Genomic DNA, 14,711 nt, shown 5'->3' with positions numbered 1-14,711 from the left:
ATTCCGCCCGCACGCATGCGGTTAAAAGCCACCATCGCACGCTGACGTCAGTTATTTTACACTACATTCCACGCCAGAAGCGCAGAGCCATGCAAGACACTTACCACTGGTGCACAAAACTAGGGCCCTGAAAGGAAGTCCTTAACCCTAGAAGTCAGTTGGCAGAACCGGGATGGGCGTGGCGGTAAGTAATCTATAACTAATCTAGGTCTCTTACAGATATATCATTACCAAAGGTAAGTAACTTGTTCATCTAAAAGAGACAATTAGTTATAGATTCCTTACCTTGTTAATACATACCCCAGCAAGACCAACTTCGGAGGTGCGAATCAAGTTCATACCAGAAAGTCCTAGAGAACAGAACAGCCAAAGAAGCCGTCCCTCCAGACTTGGATGTCCAGGGAGTAGTGTTTTGTGACCATGTGTAGAGATACCCACGTAGCTGCCTGACAAATAGCATTGAGGGGAACTCCCCATCCCAGAGCAATGGTAGCTGCCGTCGTCCTGGTGAAATGGGCGCGCAGTCCCACTGGATGCTCCTTCTTTGCCAAAGAATAGCAAACTTTTATGCACAAAACAATGCACCTTGAGATGGTCCGTTTGTGCACAGACAGATATTTTTTTGCGCCCACGTAGCCAACAAAAAGCTGGTCATCCACACGGAATTGCTTGATGCGATCCAAACAAAATGAAAGCGCACGTTTTGGGTCCAGACAGTGGAGCCTCTCTTCCATCTTAGAAGGAAGCGGAAAAAAGATGGGCAAAGTGATGGTTTGACCAATGTGGAAAGAAGTAACCATCTTGGGAAGAAAGTAAGGTCTGGTTCTTAGGACAATCTTGTCCTGATGAACAGCCAGAAAAGGAGGCTTTGAAGAAAGAGCTTGGAGTTCACTCACTCTGCAAGCAGAGGTGATGGCAACCAGAAAGGCAGTCTTTAAAGTAAGAAGTTTGAACGGACAGTTATGAAGTGGCTCAAAGGGAGCGCACATAAGGTAAGTAGGAACGAATTTTAAGTCCTACTGTGGCATTAAGAAGGGAACAGGTGGAAAAAGATGAGTAATGCCCTTAAGAAAGCGATTTACAACAGGGGACTTAAAAAGAAGAGAAGGCTGGTCAGGAAGCCTGAGAAAGGCTGAAATGGCAGAGAGGTAGCCCTTTAGAGTGCCCAGAGCAGAGCCCTGCTGGGCCAAAGACAGGAAGAACAAGAGAACCTCAGAAAGAGGGGCAGAAAGGGGATCCACAGCCTTTGCTGTGCACCATGCCACATATTTGTTCCATCTGCAGGCGTATACCGTCTTAGTGGAGGGACGCCTGGCTAGCAAGATAACATCACAGACTTCGGAAGGAAGGTCGATGGCTGTCAACTGTCAATCTCCATGCAAGGAGGTGGAGAGTGGACAGGGTCGGGTGGAGGACTGTCTCCAGCTGCTGTGACATAAGATCCTCCCGAAGAGGTAGTCTGATCAGAGGTTCGCTGGCCATGTGTAACATCTCGGGATACCAGACTCTTCTTGCCCAATCCGGAGCCACAAGGATGACTTGGGCCCAGCCGCGCTTGATTTTCTTCAGCACTCTGGGCAGAAGTGGAATAGGCGGAAAGGCGTATAAAAGACTGCAACTCCACTAGCGACGAAAAGCTCCACCTAGCGAATGCTGCCTTGGAAATTTCAATGCGCAGAATTGCTGACATTGCGCGTTCTCTTCGGTGGCGAATAGATCTAACCAAGGCTCTCCCCACTGCTGAAAGAGACCTTGCGCCACCTCCGAGTGAAGATGTCATTCGTGATCCATCATGCACCTGTGGCTGAGTTCGTCCTGCCTGGTGTTAAGAGAACTCGCCAGGTGTTGAACCACCAGGGATATGCCCTGATATTCCAGCCATGTCCAGAGACGGAGGGCCTCTTGATATAGGGTTCCCGACCGCACCACAACTTGTTTGTTGCAGTACCACATGGCGGTGGTGTTGCCCGGGAACACCTGCACCAATCTTTCGCGGACAGAGGGAAGGAATGCCTTCAGTGCAAGACGGATCGCCCAGAGCTCCAGAAGGTTGATGTGGTGCCTAGACTCCGCCGGAGACCACTGATCTCCGCCTCTCCCATGTGGCCGCCCCACCCCAGAAGTGATGTGTCCGTCACCACTGTGTGCTCTGGTTGGAGAAGGGAGAGGGATCTGCCGTTAACCCAATCCAGGTTAGTTAGCCACCACTGATATTGTCGTGCAGTGCCCTTTGAGATCTAAACGCAATCGGACAGATTCCCCCGATTATGTGCCCACTGTAACTTCAGGTTCCAGTGCAGAGTCTGTATATGCCACCTGGCATGATCTACTAGCAGGATGCAGAATGCAATGAGGCCCAGCAGCCTCAGGATTATTCTGACCGAAACCCGGGATAAAGGCGGAAAGATCGGAATCGTAGCCTGAATTTCCCAGACTCGTTGCTCAGGAGGATAAACCCGAAACTGCGTCGTGTCCAGAACCGCTCCTATAAAAAGGAGCTTCTGAAAGGGAGTCAGGTGTGACTTTGGCATGTTCAGAGTGAACCCCAGCGAGTGCAGGAGGTCCGCCGTAGTCTGGAGGTGGGAGATGACTGCCCGGGGAGAGTCCGCCTTCAACAGCCAGTCGTAGAGCTAGGGGAAGACTAGACCCATGATCTGCGTAGATGAGCTGCGAGCACCACCATCACCTTCGTGAACGCCCGAGGGGCCTAGGTAAGGCCGAAGGAGAGCATGGTAAACTGAAAGTGCTCATGGCCCACCGTGAACCGCAGGTAACGCCGGCAGGACGGGGATGTGAAAGTAAGCGTCCTGAAAGTCCAAAGCTACCATCCAGTCTCTAGGGTCGAGGGCAGACAGAACCTGAGCTAGCATCAACATTTTGAACTCCTTCCGGAGGAAGCGGTTGACATTCCTGAGATCCAAGCTAGGACGCAGGCCTTTGTCTTTCTTGGCCACCAGGAAGTAGTGGGAATAGTAACCACAACCTACTTCTGGGGCAGGAATTCAAATGATGGGTCCCTTGGCCATGAGAGCCATAACTTCCTGTTGGAGAAGGGCCAGATGATCCTCCGACATTCGATGGTACTGAGGTGGCATGGCTGGGGGGCGCATGGTAGTCTTGAAGGGGAGAGAGTAGCGCCATTGGACTATCTGTAAAGCCCACCTGTCCGACATGATGGTGCACCAGTGTGGAATGGGATGGCGAATCCTGCCATCCACTAGCAATTTGTGGCCCTGAAAGGTCAGACTAGGAGGCTTTGGAGGCTGCTGCAGAGGGGGCAGTGGTGGACTGGCCCGCTCGCTGGCTGGCCAGACCCACGGCGGTGGGACCCATGCCCCGGCCGCGAAGGGGCTGAACAGCTTGGGCCAGCCTGTGGCTCTGAGTGGAACGTGGCCGGGCACCCCTTCCATAGCCATGAGAGGGGTGAAAAGCAGACTGTGCAGGACGGTTTGTGGACAGGCCCAAGGACTTGGATGTAGCCCGACAGTCCTTGAAGCGCTCTAGCACGCTGTTTGCTTTGTCACCTTACAGGAGACGGACTTCAAAGGGCATGTCCATGAGGGTAGCATGGACATCCCCAGAAAAACCAGTCGATCTCAGCCAGGCGCAGCGTCGAGGGCCGCCGAGGTTGAAATTGTTCTGCCTAGCGAGTCGGTGGTGTCCAGTCCACATCGTATGGTAAACTTAGCTCCGTCTCTCCTCTCGGCGACTGCACAGGAGAGCACAGCCGGGTCTTCTCCGGGCAATGTGGCAGCACCTGCACAACTGTATCCCACACAGAGTGGCTGCAACGGCCCAACAGACATGCGGGGTTGACCAACCGCAGTCCCAAGCTGGAAGAAGAAAACATCTTCTTCCCAAGATGGTCCAGCTTTTTGGATTCCCTATCAGGGGGTGCGAAAGAAAATTCGCCTTTGGACGTTGAGTCTTGGACCACCAAGCTCTCCGGGGTGGGGTGTTGGGAGAGGAAAGTGAGGTCGCCCGGAGCCGGGCGGTGGCGTCTGCCAATCATCCTATCCACGGAAGCCCCTGTATTGGGCCTGGACCATGTGCCCAAAAGGATGTCAGTTAGGGCTTCATTAAATGACAGCAGGGCCTCCGAATAGGTCGCTGCCAGTTGAAGCACCTCTGTCAGGAGGTTAGTCCTGACTGCCACCGTAGGTAGCTCTAGGTTGAGAGCCTTGGTCACCCTTCGCAACACCACTGCGTAAAAAGCTGCCTCCTCCGTAGCCACGGTAGGAGGACACAACATGCCAAGTTCTGGGAAGGTGTCCAGACCACTGGCTTCCCCCAACTCCTCTCACCAGTCTGGATCATACTCCAACTGGTCAGTTAAAGGGTCCCCAGACCCCCCCGTCCTCCTCACCCTCCCCTGGTTGCCAATCTGGCCTGGAGAACCAGGGTAGAACAGGCGTACAGAAGAACCCATCAGCGCTGGATCCAGCCTAGGTGGATGCTGGTCTGGCTCCGTGTCCACGTCAGGGTGGAGGCCGGGGTCAACGCCGGCTGGGGACACAACCGGCGACTGCTGCGTCCGTGGTGCTAGTGGAATCGGTGCCGGGGGAGGGGTTATGAGGTCGATTGGCACGGGTCCGGATCCAGGCCTGGATCCAAGGAAGGGGACCCTGCGGCACCGGGGTCAGAGCCACCGGTGTCGGAGGCCCAGGGCCCCCAGCTGAGTCCACGGGGCCCAAATGCACGTCACAGAGTCGGGCTGCATAAAGATGGCATGCATCGCTTCGTAAAAGCGATGAAGCTGGGCAGGGGTCGCTTTGGGTCCTGGACAAGGAGGGAAGTCCGGAGTCGACTCTTCGGGCACCGCACGCGGAGCAGTGTGAGGGGCACCACACGCAATCCTCGTCGCGTCAGCTGACCGACAGGGGGAGTGGAAGAGCGACGATGCTTCTTCTACTTCTTCTTGTGTGACTTACCTGAGGAATGCGAAGACTTCGAGGACGAGTGGCGGCTGAGTGGCGGTGGAGGCTCCGCGACGGGTCCCTCGACCGTCCGTGTGACCGGGACCTTGAACGGTGCAGAGTGGACTGCCGGGCCTCGGGACCGCTCCTGCAAAGACTTCGGATTCATGATCCGGCAGTCAGAACATGACTTGGGATCGTGGTCGTGCCCGAGACACCACAGGCACACGCGGTGCGGATCCGTCACCGACTATCAGTTTTCAGCATAAACCGCAGGCCTTGAAACCGGGCATCCCTACGTGCACCAGGAGTCGATAGACTTAAAACCTGTGTTGAAAAAAGTCAGTCAAAAAGTGACGCGGTACTGCTCTCTCCGGATCTGCGCTGGCTGGAGAGGAAAAAGAAAACTTACATCAGCGCGCGTGGGCGGCGATTAAATAGCTCCCGCGACATCATGCCGGCAACTAAGACGACAACGACGAACGTGGAGCCGACCGATACCACCTTTCGATGCGCAGGGGTACTGCTGACAAAACATTCTCCCGATCCGGTCTGACGCCTGGGGGTAATTCACAAGGTAAGGAATCTATAACTAATTGTCTCTCAGATTTTTGTTTTTTAAAACCCTCCCTCCCCGCCCCCCTTCCCTGCCCCATTCTTGCTTCCCTGGAGCAGTCGCCATAGCATATAATGTAGAATTTCTCTCAGTTAATGTGTGAACTTTAGATTTAACAACTCGTAAACAGAGGGTGGCAATCTTTTTTTTTTTATTTCAAACGATTTTATTAGAATTTTTTTTAACATAGTCAGTACAGAGAGAATGAAGGCAATACTGGTCATGGTATAACGCCGTTGGAGTTATAATTGGCGTACATTATATATGGATAGGCATTTACACGTTGGGTAGGCATTTACGCCCTCGTGAGAGGGATGCGAAAGTGGGAAAGGAGAGAAAGAAAGAGAAGAGAGGACAGTAAGGGCGGCGCGGTAGTTAGCAGGCATCGTTCCAGGGTTTTCGGTGGGCAGAGGTTGGGGGCAGGGTACCGAGACGTGTGGGCTGCGTAAGGTGGTTTGTGCGAGCCCAGGTATTTGTCCCAGGAGTGCCACATCTCGCCTTTTGTGCTGCATTTTGGTGATTGTTTTTGTCTTATGTTGTCTGCCCCTCTTAGGAAAGTGACTGAGTTGAACCAACTTTTGAAGGACGCCTTACCCGTGTCTTTCCAGTTAGCTAGCATAGTCTTAACTGTGGTTCCCCAGTATTGGTAACTTTCATAGATTCCCATGCTTTGTATCATTCCCCGTCGTCGGAATGGGAGTCTCGGTAACAAAAATACCATAGCTGTAGGTACAAAAGACTAAGGAAAAAGGCCTAAGCCTCATTCCCTTTTCTAGCATATTACCCTCTTTGTGTAAAAGAGACCAAACTCAGGCCTCAGCCAATCAGAAGTGCCTCACCCCTTAGAACCTTCCTGAAGGAACCTCAGAGCCTCAGATTTTCGTAGCCGTTGTGTACTTAGACACCATATCTGTTGTAGGCTGAGCTTTCCTCGGGGAGGTGGGCGGGCGCATGGGAATCTATGAAAGTTACCAATACTGGGGAACCAAAGTTACAGGTAAGTAACTTGTTTTCTTACCCCAGTATTGGAACTTTCATAGATTCCCATGCTTTGTATCAGAGTAGCAAGCAGTTAGTAACAGAACCACATTTTGCATCATTACCAATAGCAATAGGCAACATGACATAAAGATACAAAATGTGAAAGACGGAAGGTGGGAAAGAAAGGAAAGCTCACCACTCATTGGAAGAGGTTCCTCAGGACAGCCTGTCCTACTGCCACATCACCTTGTTGTCGGGACTCCAAGCAGTAATGTCTGGTAAATGTGTGAACGCTGCTCCAGGTCAGAGCTCTGCAAATGTCTTTGATCTGTACCCCTGCGAAGAGGGCTGTAGAAGAAGCCACAGATCTTGTGGAATGCGCTCGAACCTTTCCAGTCAGAGGTTTTCCTGCAGCAGTGTGACAATGAAGAATGGCACTTGTGATCCATCTGGAAATGCCCTGCTTGGAAGGAGGAAGGCCCTTGCTTGGACCTCCGAAGGCAACAAATAACTGAGAGGATTTTCGAAAACTCTTAGTACGCTCCAAGTAGAATTTCAAACACCGTTGCACATCGAGCGAATGTAATGCTCTCTCTGCCGGTGTAGCCGGTTGAGGAAAGTACGCCTTCAGAATGACCGGCTCATTCAAGTGGAAGTCCGAGGGAACTTTCGGCATAAACCTCGGGTGAGTTCTCATGATGACAGTGTTTCTCTTGAATTGAAGGAAAGGTTCTTGGATAGTCAAGGCTTGTAATTCACCAACACGCCTAGCCGACGTGAGAGCGAGGAGGAGAGACAATTTCCATGAAAGGTATTTCATGTCAGAACGATGGATTGGTTCAAACGGGCCCTTCATGAGTTGAGAGAGGACTAGATTCAGATGCCATGTCGGAGGCGGTGGTCTCACTGGTGGATAAACTCTGAACAATCCCTTTAGAAATTGTTTGACAATTCTGGATGACCACAAGGAGGGTCCAGAGTCCATCCTCCTGAACCTCGACATTGCCGCCAAGTGGACCTTAATTGATGAATGGACTAATCCCGATTTGGCCAAGGACAGCAGATAAGGAAGGACCTGATGAGGCTTGGAAGCGAAAGGATCAATGCCTTCTTTCTTGCACCAGCAACAGAATCTCTTCCACTTAAGACGGTAAGTCCTGTTCATAGAAGGAGCTCTTGCCTGAGAAAGGACCTCCTTAATCTCACTAGAAATGGGCAGGTTCATAAATTCTCGCTGCTCAGGAGCCATGCAGTCAGGTGTAGGGACTGCGGATCCGGGTGCCAAACTTGTCCCTCGGACATCGTGAGGAGATCTGGAAGAACCTCCAAAGGAAGAGGTGGGGTTATCGAGAGCAGATGGAGTTCCGTGAACCAGAACTGCCTCCGCCAAGCAGGGGCTATAAGGATCATCCTGCACAGCTCCACCTTGATCTTCTTGATGAGTCGTGGGATCAGAGGTATGGGAGGAAAAGCATAGACAAATGTCCTCGACCATGCTATCGAAAGCGCACTCCCCAGAGAGTCTCGATGGGGCAGCCTGCTTGCATAAGACCGGCATTTCTTGTTGGTCGGAGTTGCAAAAAGATCGATCTCTGGTCTGCCTCACTGGCTGAAGACCTCCTCCAAGACTCTCTGATTCAATTCCCATTCGTGGCTGACTGAGGATGACCTGCTCAGTCTGTCGGCGTTTTCGTTGAGGACACCTGGTAAGTGTTCTGCTCTTAGCGAAACCCTCTGAAGAATCGCCCATTCCCAGATCTGCTGAGCTTCTTGCGACAATGTACGAGATCTGGTGCCCCCTTCATTGTTCACATAGTGCATGGCCGTGGTGTTGTCCGTCCTGATCAGCACATGTGAACCTTGCAGGCGAGTAAGAAAAGCTTGCAGAGCCAGTCGTATCGCCCGTAGCTCTAACAGGTTGATGTGGAGGCGTTTCTCCTGGGGCGACCAATGACCGCTGACATGCAGGTCTTGCATCACTACCCCCCAACCCTCCAATGACGCGTCCGTTGTTATCACCTGCGGGGACGGGTCGCTTTCGAAGGATAGACCTTGGGACAAGTTGTCTGGATTTGTCCAACATAAAGCTGCTTCCTTCATGCTTGGAGTGATCACCACTCTGTCTTCGAAGGAACCGTGGACCTGCTGCCACTGGTTGTCTAGTTGCTCCTGTAGAGGGCGCATCCTTAGTCTGCAATGGGGAATTAGGGGGATACACGATGAAATCACCCCCAGCAGAGACTTGTAGCGGCGAACTGAAAGACACTTTTTTGTGCGCAAGTCCGGAGCCAGGGTTTGTAATTTGTCTCTCCTTTCCTGAGTAGGGAAGGCTTTTGAGAGCTTGGAATCCAAGATGGCTCCCAGGAAGCGAGCCTTCCTGGACGGGAGCAGGGAAGACTTCTCGGTGTTCAGAGTGAGCCCCAGATTCTGAAACAAATTGGTACAAGCTTGAACAGCCTCCAGCGCTGCATCTCTAGACGAAGCCTTGAGTAACCAGTCGTCCAGGTAGGAGAAGACCTGGAAGTGGTTCCTTCGCAGGAAAGCTGCTACTGGAGCCTGCACCTTTGTGAAAATTCTTGGGGCTGAACGGAGTCCAAAGGGTAAAACCCTGAACTGAAAATGGCTCTTGGCTACTGTGAATCGCAGAAACCTTCTGTGTGCTGGGTGAATCGGAACGTGGAAATACGCATCTTCTCCAGGACCTTGTTTTGAATTTCAGGCCTAAACCAAGTAGCTTTGAGCCACCCTTGGCGGCGGAGGACTGCGGCCCCAGCCAAAGAACGGAACGCCGTCGTCGCAATATCCATTGCGCAGTCAATGATTTCCATCGACGTTGCTTCTCCCTCCTGTAAGATTTTCTTTGCCTCAGGCGTAGATTCCGGAGGCAGCTGGTCAAGGTATGGAGCGACATCACACCAAAGCTGGCGGTCGTATCTACCCATGATTGCCAGGGCATTCGCCGCTTGTACCAGCAAACTTGCCATCGACAAGAATCTCTTCCCCACATTATCCAACTTCCGCCCTTCCTTGTCCGGAGGAGTTGTTAAGGGAGCAGAGGGGTTACGGGATTTCCTCTGCGCAGCTTGCGAGATCACAGGTAGCACCGGGACCACCGTCGCCGGGTTCTTCATGGCTTTTAGGCCCTCTTTCCACACATGATCCACAATAGGAATGGACCTAGTTGACTTCATAAAAGGCTCTTTGAAATCGTATAAAAAGCACTCTGTGGCAACTTTAGGCATGGCCAATTTGAATCTTGCAGCGGCTCTCTCCATCAGCTGATGGAAGCCTCCAATGTCTGCAGGCGGGGAATCCGCCGGCTCTGGGACTGGCGATGCTGGATCCGGAATGATATATTTGTCATATTCGGTATCGGGAATAGAGCCATGATCCGATTGCTGACCCTGATCCGAGGAATCATCATGGACGTCTTGAAACCCGCAGGACTCATGATGGATGGACACTTGAGGCCGAGGGGAAACTGGAGTTGGAGTGGAAGGCGTCACGAATGAGGCTGACATCTCTGCAGGAGTTACTGGCGTTGACGGCACCGGAGTAGGCATACTCGCCTTAGATTTATAGTCCTGCAGCATCTTATGCAGATCTTGGAGAAACAAAGATGGCACGGAAACCATTTCCTGCTCAGCATGATGTTGTGACTGGGCCGACTGATGATGGCCAACTTCCACGCGTCCGTAGTCGCCCTCAGAGTCAGTATCCTGGCATTTGACCAGTAGTTGGGAGGGACTATCAGCGTAGCTGTATGAGTCCTGGTCCTCCTCCTCAGAATCTCCTTCCTGCAGAAGCATGGTTGACAGTAGAGGAGACAGCCTTCGGAGAAGTAACCTCCGGCGTGATTCGTGTCACAGAAATGGTAATCCTCTTTTCAGAGGATAAGATCGTCGACAGTTCCGTCGTCAACGGTTGTATACGCGTCGACGAGATCGGGGTCGTCGAAGTCGTCGACGAGGAAATGGTCGACACGCCAGCCGTTGTCGTTGTTAAAGTCGTCGTCGTCGATGCTCTCATCGACGAGACCGTCGTCGTCGATATCATCGTCGAGACCGTCGTCGTCGATATCATCGTCGACGTCGGCACCATCGTCGACGGTGAGATTGGAACTGCCGTCGTCGGCACCTTCGTCGTCGGCACTTTCGTCGTCGACGGCTTTGTCATCGGCGTCTTCGTCGTCGGCGCCTTTGTCGTCGGCGCCTTTGTCGTTGGCGACGCTTTCGTCGGCGTCTTCTTTGTCGCGTCGCCGCCGTCGACGGTGAAGAAACCGCTGTCGACGGAACCTTCGTCGACGACTCCCGTCGACGGGATCGTCGATGACATCAATGCAGCCTTTGATTTTTTCGTCGACGGAACCTCCGCCGTCGACGTCTTCGTCGTCGAGGACTTGGAACTCCTCTCAGAAGACTGGGATGAAGGTTTTTTGAAGGCTGTGACAGTCTTCTCACCTTTAGAAGGCGAATCTGGTCCTTCCCTCTCCTTTACACCTCGGTGAGGAGATTTGCTGGGACCTGGGCTCTCAGACTCACTGGGGGTCTTTATTGAGGCCTTGGAAGATCTTTCCATAGAAGGCAAAGGGGAACCCCTACCCCTTTTCACTGACCTTCTTGAAGAAGCCATCGATGCTGCATCCTCACTGTCACTGGAGACAGTATCCTTCCTGGTCTTCAGTTTATGGAGCCACGTCAAGAGTCTTCCCTCACGGTCCCGGAGGGTCTTGGCTGAAAAGGTGCGACAGATTTTACAGTCCGCAGCCTGGTGGTCAGGATAGAGGCAGTAAATGCAGTCTTTGTGCCTATCCTCCATAAAAAGCCTTTTCTTACCACAGGTGGAACAAGGCTTGAAAAGGGCTTTTTTCTTCTCCATTTCTGACATCCTGGAAGGCAGCCAACAATTTTGAAGCGAAGTTGAAGATTTTGAAGAAGTAATCTTGAAGAAATCCTTTGTAAAAGTAGAAGTTGAGCAGAGCTCAAAGGAGACTCCCTAAGCACAACGTGCGGTAGAAAATCTGAGGCTGTGAGGTTCCTTCAGGAAGGTTCTAAGGGGTGAGGCACTTCTGATTGGCTGAGGCCTGAGTTTGGTCTCTTTTACACAAAGAGGGTAATATGCTACAAAAAGGAATGAGGCCTAGGTCTTTTTCCTTAATCTTTTGTACCTACAGCTATGGTATTTTTGTTACCGAGACTCCCATTCCGACGACGGGGAATGATACAAAGCATGGGAATCTATTAAAGTTCCAATACTGGGGTAAGGTGCGCTAAGTCTCCCTTTTCCTTGTGGCAGTTCCAACACAGATCACTATTCCGGAGCCCAACAGCCGCCAGGCAGTCTGGCGTCCAGTAGGATCTGTGGAGGAGCCAGTATTTAGTTTGTGCTAGGATTGGGGTGACTTTGTTTTTGGCTACTGATGTCCAGAGGTGCATCTTTTCCTTCTCACTGAATTGTCTACCTTGGTGGGCTTCCCAGTTCTGTATTGTTTTGGCGTTTAGTCTTGATGTCTTTGGGCTCAGCAGTTTGTATAGGTGCGATGTCTGGTGGCCGATTTTGCTTAAATTCGCCGTGTATTGGAGGATTGAGAGGGGGTCTTTGTTTAGGTTTGCTCTTGTGATGGCCGCCCATATTCTTAGGAAGCTGTAGAATTCTATATCGGGTGGGTTGTGTGTTTGTTTTAGGCAGTCGAACGTGAGCGGGGTATTGAGCCTCTCTAGCTGGTTGGGGGTGGAGATGCCCCGTTCAACCCACGTGTTAATACTAAGTGTCTTGTCTTTGTATTTTATTTTAGTTTTGTCCCAAACAGATTCCCATCTTGTGTTCCTAATGCTCTTCTCCATTCTTTTGTCGACTTTGAGGAGAGCGTTCTTGGTGTTTTTGAGTATGGTGTTGTTGGCCTCAGGGTGTTTATTGGCTGTGAGTAGGGCTAGGGGATCAAGACCCTTTAGAATTGCTCTTTCTATCGCCAGCCATACAGGGTGTATTCCTGCTCTGGTGAGAGCCAGTATATCCCCTGTTTGGCTAGACATGCTGTCTGGAATGTTTTGAAGTTGGTGAGGTTGAGTCCCCCTAAGGTTTTGCTTTTGCACTGGGAAATACCAAGTTGAGTAAGCCCACTGTAATTTTCCTCTCCTGTATGAAATGGCAGCCAGCAGGGAACGGAAGGCGAGGGGGGGGGGGAGGAGGTAGGAGCAAAATATATATTTTAAAACACTTGCCTACTCCCAGCCGCTGTCTCTCCTCCGTCATTGCTTCGCTTCCAGACGAGTCCTGAAAGCAGGAAGCACACAGGCTCCCCTAAGCCAATCACAACGCTGCAATGCAATGTTGTGATTGGTCTGAGCCAGGAACTTGGAGCCTGTGCATGTTCTCCACCCAGGCTGAGTGCCCAAGACAGGCTGACAAACAGTCATGCACACTTATTGCGCACAAACCGCTCCTGCCTGTGACACCAGCTCTGCCCTAACCCAGCCCCGTAGCTCCGAAAAATACAATTATAATAACAATGTTACTATCAGTTTGTTTTTATTTTATTCTGCTCTGAGAGCTGTGGGGCCAATGCTCCTCCGCATTAGCAGAGGAGATGCCCAGAGTATTCCCTTAGCCTCACAACAGAGATTAACATTACACAGTGTCGATAAAGACGTGCTCTAGCGGAACGTGTGTAATGTTTAACAGGCATGGTCCGATCTTTATTAATTAGCACATTTTGCACTAAAACAAAAAAGGGGACTGTCGGCAGATAGGCCATCTGAGGGAGACTGATAGCCATTTTGAAAGGGTCAAACAAGGGCTCACTGCCACCCTTAGCCTACAGTGTTGTATTTATACAGCGTTGGTGGAGTTTATAGCTAGCAATTTTCTGAATCCATGAGATTTCACAAGTAAACACAATGTAGACCTCAAGGAGGATTTCATTTCTGATACTGCTTAATAATATATTTGTTTTTCTTTGCCAGCAATTTATTAGGATACGATTTAGGTCATGGAGGACAGAGTCAAAATCTGAATGACATCAATGACTGATCCATTAAACTTCTGTTTGTAGGCTAACTGGGGCTGATCAGCAGTGTGAATGACATTCCCACTAAGCAATAACTGAAAGGGGCACCCAAAGCCTCACTATATTGTTTACTCTACATGTAGTACGTTTTCTTACCATATGAGGCTGGTGAAACAGACCGTTAAAGGTGTATGCATCCCAGAACTTAAAAGAAAATTCACGTTGATAGAAAATGCCTCACGGGTTACTTGGCTTTACTGTTTTAAAGAGAGTGGATCTGAAGACATGGAAAACAAAGAATAAGCATTGTGCTAAATGCAGGCAGAAAAAAAGCACTGATTTGTCTTACGCAATAACAACATAAGCTCGAGCCCATCATAAACTAAATTATGGAGCAGAAAAGGATGTTTTCAAAAAGAGCCCCGGAATATGTATGCTACACCAGAATCAACTAAAAGATCAAGAATCCATTCCAATAAAGTCTGGTAAAACACCACAAAGGTAATGACATAGGAACCAGCTTTGCTCAACGGCTCACCCATGTTCTCAGACAGCAGTAAAGAGAAAGAACAGGCTTACTGAATGGCTAATCGCGCTAACCAAGGATACTCCAGGTCCCGTTGTGGACGGGGAAACAAACTTTCACCCTTTTAGTTTCCTCTTAGCGACTCCTTTTGTCAACATCTTTTCCTTATGTGTAGCCTAATGGTACCCTACTTCAGTCCCAGGTCCATCTTGGAACACTTTCAAAATACAGAAGAGTGAGCTGGGATACAAACACTGAAGAGACCTTTTCGTCCGCAATTACAAGAAAAGCACAATTGATTATTTAGTGTCCATGTGACGCTTACCTTGTAATGCTTTGAAGCCCTGTAGAGGTACTCTGGATGATCCGGTCACAAACTGCAACAAACGTGCTCGTCTTTCTTCATCGAAGAACTCCACAGCATTCCAGAACCATTTTACAATGTTGCTTTCAGGTGTGCAGTGTTTTAACCTCGTATTCGATTTCCAGTCATTGACATCAATCTTGCCGAGTCCACAAACAATAAGCTTCGACATAAAAATGAACGTTTATCAGAACAGCAATCTGTAGCCACATAGTGCTTTACCTTCTTTATTAACGAAGATCCTCACAAAACGACAAAGCTTGTTAGGCAATCTAGCCATTCCATTTCTATTTTTGAATGAG

General features: G+C 50.5%; 1 protein-coding gene across 2 annotated transcripts in view; it reads right to left on the bottom strand.

The window, feature by feature from the left end:
• The window catches only part of SMURF2 (SMAD specific E3 ubiquitin protein ligase 2), a 1,185,768-nt gene that overhangs the window by 55,875 nt on the left and 1,115,182 nt on the right, over positions 1-14,711 (bottom strand). For both annotated transcript variants that reach the window (XM_078654335.1, XM_078654336.1), the window contains one exon: positions 14,371-14,572. In XM_078654335.1, the coding sequence (XP_078510461.1) occupies positions 14,371-14,572 (202 nt within the window). The remainder of the gene's footprint in view (positions 1-14,370; positions 14,573-14,711) is intronic.

Source organism: Lissotriton helveticus, chromosome 7 (genome assembly GCF_964261635.1).
Source record: "Lissotriton helveticus chromosome 7, aLisHel1.1, whole genome shotgun sequence".
In the NCBI taxonomy this organism is placed as follows: domain Eukaryota; kingdom Metazoa; phylum Chordata; class Amphibia; order Caudata; family Salamandridae; genus Lissotriton; species Lissotriton helveticus.
This window is presented reverse-complemented; position numbering and strand designations above follow the sequence as displayed.